General features: G+C 42.8%; 1 protein-coding gene across 1 annotated transcript in view; it reads right to left on the bottom strand.

The window, feature by feature from the left end:
- LOC104398169 (splicing regulatory glutamine/lysine-rich protein 1-like) overlaps nucleotides 1–6,977 on the bottom strand; it is a gene marked incomplete at its 3' end in the record, with an annotated part of 41,625 nt that extends 34,648 nt beyond the window's left edge. Inside the window, exon 1 of the mRNA XM_010008222.1 lies at nucleotides 6,817–6,977. Within this exon, the coding sequence (XP_010006524.1) occupies nucleotides 6,817–6,977 (161 nt within the window). The remainder of the gene's footprint in view (nucleotides 1–6,816) is intronic.
- Between the last annotated feature and the right edge of the window lie 1,263 nt (nucleotides 6,978–8,240).

The raw sequence follows: 8,240 nt of genomic DNA, 5'->3' as shown, positions 1-8,240 counted from the left end.
TAGGGAAACAGTAACATCAATCTCCCAATTTAACAACCAACCAAAAACATAAGAATGACCTATTCAGAAAGCTACAGTGAAAAATCAAAGGCTCTCTCATATCCCTCTAAAGGTGGTGGTAGCAGAGGAGACAACAACAGAAATTAATAACCTATCAAAATAGGATGTAATAGGATGTTCTTGAATAACTGTGCAGATCACATTTAAATAAGGCTCTGTGTTTTATCTCAAAGGCCTATACTGCAGTTAATGCAGGTTATAACAATGTCAAAGAAACACTGGTGTGTACTAGCCTCCAAAGACCACTCCAGAACATCCAGAAGCAAACAGTATTATAGCAGGGTTTTCAACACCTAATGTAGTTTGTGCCTCCCTGCTTTCAAACAACTCATTCTGCAAAAATTCAATTGTTACTCAAAAAAGCTTTTCTATATCTAACTGTTCAAAAATCTTCTTACAGCTACATTTGAAGGCTTATCACTATAAATGTAATTTTTCAGGCTTCTCTGAAACACAGAATTCAGCTGGATGACAAGCTAAAGCATGACTGAGACTAAGAATCTGATTACAGACATCACTGGTCTCCTAGTGTGCCAAAAAACAATTCTAAGCTTTATGAGTAGTTGCTGGAGTACATACCCAAAGCAACCTGCAAATAAGCTTCAAATTTCAACTGTACTGCAAACTGAAAGAGATCTATAAAGACTTGTTTCAGTCTTGTTCAGAATGGTGAGAAAAAGAAGCATTACTTCATCTTCATACAAAAGTCTATTTAAAAAGCCAACAGAAAGATACCAAATTAATAATTTCTTGGACAACACATTTTGTAAGTTTAAGTGTATGTAACTTTAGACTGATAAAAATCAAACCACAACACACAGCAAAGAGACAGATGTTTCAGAGAATATTCTACAAAGCAGGGAACACAGAATACCTTCTCATATTCCTGGCATCACCATGCAAGTGTGGTTTCTCAGAGATCTGCACACACAGGCTTGCAGGCTGCCTCCTCCTCCTACCTCCTTAATGGCCTCTGTGTATTCCCACTTGAGGAAACTCAATAAGCATTAATGTTTTGCAAATGGCAAACTAAGGAGCACTTGTTAAACAATAACAACTCTCCATTCTCAACATGGGAATTCAGATCTCTAGCCAAATCAGGACCATACACAGATATTCAAAACTGCAGGAGTTTTTCCTCAGATGGATGACAAAATATCACCGGAACTGACAGCAAAGCCCCACTAAAGCTACCCTCTTCTACACAGAAGTGGCAAACCCACACTAAATCCCTGACATAGTAACAACTCCTAGTACATAAGCTAATTCTCTTACAAAAGCTGTGACTGCAATATTATTTTCTGGTCTTGTTGACCATTTCACACTATCTAACAATAGTTTTACAAGTTATTTTCATATATACCTTTAATTTTTCTTAACAATATTTAAGTCTTTAGTTTCAGTAAGAAACCAGATCTCATTTGGTAAATTTAGAAAAAAAAATTCAGTCACCCTATTTTCCTCAAGATATAAGCAAAAAGGAAAATATACGTTCAAGTAAATGCAAAACTCTGACAACACAGAAATCCTACTTTACGAAAGGATTTTACAACCACCCCTTAATTTAATTTCTGAGCAGTTTGTCAATAAAAAAAAGAGGCAAATTCTCTGAATATCCTTCATCTTAAGACTAAAGTTCTGTTTATGGGACAGGGAAGAAGAGGTGATGAAAACACTCTGGCATTTGGCAATAATAATGGAATGAAATAAAAAGAGTTGTTGAGCACTGAAAGCCACCTACAGCCATCTTTAAGATACAGGTCTTACAATGAAAGGGTTAAAAATCTCATTAAGTCAAAGTTTCCTGAGCAAATTTTTTATACCAACTTTAAACCAATCATAAAATTGTTCAAGTTGGAAGGAACCTTAAAGATTATCTAGTTGCAACCCTCCTGCATGGCCAGGGACATCTCCCAATAGATCAGGTTGCTCAAAGTTCCATCCAACCCAGCCTTGAGCACCTCCAGGGAGGGGGTTTCCACAACTTCCCTCGGCAACCTGTTCCAGTGTCTCACCACCCTCACACTGTAGAATTTTTTCCTAATGTCTAATATAATTCTCCCCTCTTCCAGTTTTTATCCATTACCCCTTGTCCTTTCACTACAGTTCTCACTCCCCAGCTTTCCTGTAGGCCCCCTTCAGGTACTGGAAAGCCACTATGAGGTCTCCCTGGAGCCTTCTCTTCTCCAGGCTGAACAACCCCAACTCTCTCAGCCTGTCTTCGTAGGAGATGTACTCTAGCCCTCTGACCCCTAAGGAACAGCACTCATCACTGATCTCCACTTGGACATTGAGCCATTGACTGCAACTCTTTGAGTGCAACCATCCAGCCAATTCCTTATCCACTGAGTGGTCCATACATAAAATCCATGTCTTTCCATTTTAGAGACAAGAATGTTGTGTGGGACAGTGTCAAATGTTTTCAGGGATCACAGAAGTGAAGCTCCCTTCTTCCTTCTCTTCCAACTATGGCCGGCGTCCAGGGAGGACTCCATCTATACATCTCCTTTAATCCCTAGGCCTGTGTGTTCCTGACTGCTCTATCTCTACCCTCAGCTCCTGTCTGCTCTGCTGCTATCTCTGGAAGTGGTCAGGGACTTTTCAGGACTGCCTCGCAGATCAGAAGAGTGCAGTAGGAGTTGTTGGGGGTGGGGGGAGGCGATAGGGGTTTTGCACATTCCTGCACATACTTGTATATATTTTCTTATCATTCATATTTAATTAAAGCTGTCTAGTTTAGTTTTCAATCCAGATGCCTCTCTCCCTATTCTCTCTCTCTGTTCCCTGCCTATGTAGGAGGGGGAGGGGACAGAGAGCATTGTTGTCATCCATCTAATTGCCGATCCTGAGTTAAACTGTGACACTTAAAGAAATGTTTTTAAAGTTAAGACTGGAATGACATGACTTTTTGTCTGATGTTTACTCTAATGTAAAAGCAAGCTTCCTTTTAATTAATAGAAAGAAGGGCTATTGATGGCTTAGGTACCATGCAAGTTCCTGAGAACAATTAGGTAGAAATTAGGACTTTTTGCAAAAAGGTGGCAGGACGATTAGCCCATATCACAACTACAACTCTCACCTAGCATTTACCATCAATTTACCACAAAGCAAGCAGCAACATATCATATACCCTACATACCACATGTAGGGCAGCATGTCAGTAAATAACTCTAACAATTACATAATGTGAATTGTCTGTTCAATTTCCAACACTTGAAGACTGTGAGAAACGGTTCTTCTTCCCCACGTAAGTCTAAACAAAATGCCTTTTAAGTCAGCAAAGGCCTTCTACTGATTATACCCAGCTAACGGACCAAAACCAGGCCTGCTGCTCAAGGACAAATGAAAGCAAAACAAAAGATGTCACACAAGGCAGGAAGGATAGGCAACAAGTTACGTATTGCCCCTAATAGTTACCGCCCTAACTTGGGGCTCATGGATGCTAATTGGCTCTGAATATCAGTATGCTCATGCATTGCGGCAGTAACACTGACTGGACAGGGGGTCACTGAGGTATAAAAGGCAACAGGTTTTGCAGGTGAGAGCGGCCTGCTCGGACGATTCTTGCATGGAACACCCCCCTGCTGCCTGCCTGAACCGTAATGGTGGGCGCACCAAGTTCTTCCCGCACCCATCAGGGCTGGAGCTTCTTTACTGAAAGGGTTATCAAACACTGGAACAGGCTGTCCAGGGAGGTGGTTGAGTCACCATCCCTGGAGGTATTTAAAAGACATAGAAGCTTAGGGACATAGTTTAGCACTGGACTTGGTAGAATTAGGTTAATGGTTGGATTCTATGATCTTAAAAGTCTTTTCCAACCAGAAAGATTCTGTGAATTATTTTTTTAAAAATATAAGCCTTAAATTGTTAAATACATAAGGAAAAAATAGGGGCAGAAAGTAATTTTTACCAGTTTCAGACATCTATTGTAGCATCTTTTTGCTTGGGATACCTTTGCCACCTGTGAACTTGTCAATGAAACACTATTTTCTGAACTTATTAACTCTCTGAAAATATAATAATACAGGAAGCATGTTTTTAGTGTTTCACAAAAAGGGCATTAAATACAAAAAAAAAATAACTCCAAGGTAATAATTTGAAAGGCAGGTCAGATATTCACAACTATATGGCAAGGAAATGCGTATGTCTACAACACATCTGAAAACTAAAATAATCTTTTAGAACCAATGTTTACTGTATTATAACTGACATTTCCCTGCTATGGTACTGGATTTTAATATTTTATGTGTGCACACAAACTGGTAAAATTTTATACAGAGGCACAAACTATTTGCATATGTACGTCAAAAAATATCTATTTGCCTTAAAACCTTATAACTTACTAAAAAATAAGAGTAACAGCTATAACAAAAAAAATATTAACTTAGGAGAAAGCAAGCATATTAAGTGTATTGTATTGTGGAACAAGTACAAAGTAGAAAACTAGAAAACTGTACAAAAATCACCATAATTCTAATAGAGTGTTTAAAATTGGTAAGGTTATTTTATCTTTATATTGGTGGATTACTATTTTCTGTACTTTATATACACATTAAACATTTAATTTTTCTGAATGGTCCTCATTCAAACCTCACCAAGCATAATCTAGTAACAGAAAAATAGACAAATACCAACATTTTTGCTATTTTTTTAAAATATGAAATATTATTCTTCTGTCGTCTTTGTATTAAAATTGAAGTACGGATGTCAATTACTCCCCCTGCCCCTTTCTGCTTTTTCCTGTTTAATTTTCATAAGGGAAAATATATATGGTTTAAAAGGGCATATCTGTGATTCACTTCCTAATACAACAGCTGCCCTAAGGAAAACGGTATTTCTTTTCCTCCCCTGTTCCATTGGCCACCATCTGCTTGTTATGTCAAAAGAGACAGGTTGGCATAACCAATGGAAGGGGATGTTTACTGAGCTTATCTTGGTGTGACCATGAGTTGAATGGAAGACACCTACTGCTAATGCTTTTAGTCTTAAGCACTAAGCCAAACAGATCATAGAAAACAATGAGTAATTAAACTTAGTGAGAACTCACCTCATTAACATACTAAAATAACTTCCCTCAGGCTGGAAGGACCCCCTACTCACAAAAGCCCCCGACCCTCTGAGCATGCAAACTGTGGCAAAATTTAAAAGTGGCCATCTCGGCAGCTCCCTCAGACCACACAGTGACCAGCAGTAGAGAGGTGATTGTCACCTTGTACTCAGCACTGGTGAGGCCACACTTGGAGAATTGCATCTAGTTTTGGGCACCTCAATTCAAGAGAGATATCAAGGTGCTGGAGTGAGTAGAGGGGGGCAATGAAGCTGGTGAAGGGCCTAGAGAATAAATCTTATGAAGAATGCTTGAAGGAGCTGGGAAGAGTCTGAGGAAGAGGAGGCTGAGGGGAGACCTCGCCAGCCTCTACAACTACCTGAAAGGTCATTGTAGAGAGGTTGGTGCTGGTCTCTTTTCACAGGTAATTAGCAACAGAACAAGAGGGAATGGCTTCAAGCTGCAACAGGGAAGGTTTAGACTGGATATTAGGAAATTAGACACTGGAATAGGCTGCCCAGGGAGGTGGTTGAGTCACCATCCCTGGATGTGTTTAAGAGCCGTTTGGATGTGGTGTTGGTAGATATGGTTTAGGGGAGAACTTTGTAGAGTAGGGATGATGGTTGGACTCGGTGATCCCAAGGGGCTTTTCCAACCCGAATAGTTCTATGCTTAGTGAAAAGTAAAAGAACTGCCACTTTAATTGGAAGCAAAGAACTAGTTAACCAATCATGTAGATGAATGATATCTGTATACTTAGAGATAAGGTAACTTTGTGTTTTCTTGAGTATAAAAGAAACCCTGCATTACAAGAAAGATGTGCTAGCTTTGTGGATTTACCACCTAGCACCCCTTTCTGTGCAGAACTGGAATAAAGAAATACCTTGATTCTGTGGGTAGACTGGATTATTGCACACCAGGTAAATGGATCCCATTTTGAGACAACACTTGGAAGAAACACAAAATATGATATTATCTTCCATATGAGCAGATCCCTTGTATGCCGCTGAAATAACAAGGTCAGCTACAATTTAGAGCAATGTGTAATGTCAATTAACTTTTATTTACTACAAACGCCTTATCGAGGGCATTTTTCAAAGGAGAAAAGAGCCCTTCAAACAGAGTTAGTTCCACAAGCATGCATCACACGGGCAACACAGCCTGGCAGCCAGCCGGGCAGGAGTCGAGCCTGGAGCGCTCCCGTCAGACCCCCCTCCACTTGGGATGAGTCCAAGCGTAAATAAAGGTACGTCACTGAAAAGAGGTTTTCAGGAAAAGGGGGGGAAACGAGACCTGTGCCAGAAAAGCACTTCGGGACAGCCTAGAAGCACGCTTCTCGCCAGGCCTTAGGCTGTGACTCAGTGCCGACAGTCCCCACCGGGTGGCCGCGGCCCTGGCCGCCACCACGAAAGCACAACCCCCCTGACCTGTCTTTCTACAGACCGCTCCGGAAATGCCGCGGCTGCTCCCCTCCTCCGGACCAGGCCCACCATATTGGGTCTGGGCGAAGCCCCCTCACGCTCCAGCCCCGTACTAAAGGGTGGGACCACGTGACCCACCCTCCCTATGCGGGAGACTCTGGTACCCACAGTCAAGATGGCACATAGGACCTTCTACCTCTTCCCTTTCCTTCATCCTCCCGACCGCTCTAGGCCTCTTCCTCACCCCACGTCTCTGTCGCTCCGGAGGCCGGCACAGGCCTTACTTACTCCGGGGGATAGAGACGCAACTCCTCGATATCTCCCAGGAAGCCGAAGAGAGACCGCATCTGTTCACTGGTCACTGCCGAGGACAGGTTCGTGACCTGGATAACAGACGTGGGGCCCAAGGGGAAGCCGAGCGGCACCCCGATCCCTCCGCTGTTCATCATGGCGGAGCCTGCACGACCACTCCGCTCCCGGCGGCGCCACACAACAGCCGGAGAGGCGGACCTGACGACAGAGAGGAGCGCGCGGCGCCTGCCAGAGCGTCCTAGCATGCGGGCGCTCTAGCGGCGAATTCGATTCCTCCTTGGAGGTGTTTCTGGGTGGGCAGCCGTTCTCGTGTCGGCTGAGGCTCACCGTGGAGCCGAAGCCCTCACTCCGCGCAGACGGGACTCCGAGTTCAGCCGCGAGGGTTCCCCTGCAAGAGAGGAGGGGGAAAAAACCCTCTCTTTCCTCCGGTTTCCTAATGAGCCAGCGAAGCCACTGTTGCCAGGGCGGGACTGTGTTCTCTTCTCCCCCGGCCTCCCTTCACGCACACGCTACCCGCCCTGGACTGTCAGGGGACCAGACCGCAGATCCTGCGGGAAGGAGCAGCCCCGGCGCTTGCATAGCAGAGAAAGCGAGCACGACGGCCCAGATGCCGCATGCAGCGCTCTGCTAGTGTGACTTGGGCGGTTAGTTAGCTCTATCATACATGGAAAAGGTGCAGCTGTGGGCGCGTTTAACTAATCCCTGCACGAATCCCGAGTACCTTGTTAATCAGTCTCCTCGTTCTTTAGCAAAGCGAAGGACTTATTATTTTAAAACCGAATACCAAATAATCTAGGTTATTAAAACCCCACTTTTAATAGATCCGGTTTAGTTCTCTTAATCGATTTGGCATGATTTGGCACTAAACACTCAGCCAGCAAGTTAAAATATGCCCACAAGAGACAGAAGGAAAAAACAGATTTCCAATTTAGATGCTCTTTTGGTAGCCAACTTCAGGAAGAAGCAGTTTAATTACCCTAGAGGATAAACCCTTGAAAATTTACCCTAACTACATTTAAACAGGAAGAGTTGTAATAGAATAGGTTGTTAACGGTTTTGTTCTACCCTGACTAGGAATCTTTACCAATTAAATTGATTTTACCTGAAGTTACAGTTCAAATTCTCTTTGAAAGGTAAATTGACTGTGTTGTCCCAAAATTGAGTCCATTTACCTGGTGTGCAATAGTCCAATCTGCACACAGAGTCAAGGTATTTCATTATTCTGGTTCTGCACAGAAAGGGGTGCTACATGGTAAATTCACAAAGCTAGTACACCCCATACAAACAGCTATGGCATGTTTAGCAAGCATCAAGATTTGCCTTTATTTACATTTATTGGTTAGCAACATCACTACCAGTCTCATTGGTTAATTGTACTCCCTGCTTCTGTTTAAAGACAC

This window comes from Chaetura pelagica, unplaced genomic scaffold, assembly GCF_000747805.2.
Source record: "Chaetura pelagica isolate M959 unplaced genomic scaffold, ChaPel_1.0 scaffold1092, whole genome shotgun sequence".
NCBI classification, from domain to species: domain Eukaryota; kingdom Metazoa; phylum Chordata; class Aves; order Apodiformes; family Apodidae; genus Chaetura; species Chaetura pelagica.
This window is presented reverse-complemented; position numbering and strand designations above follow the sequence as displayed.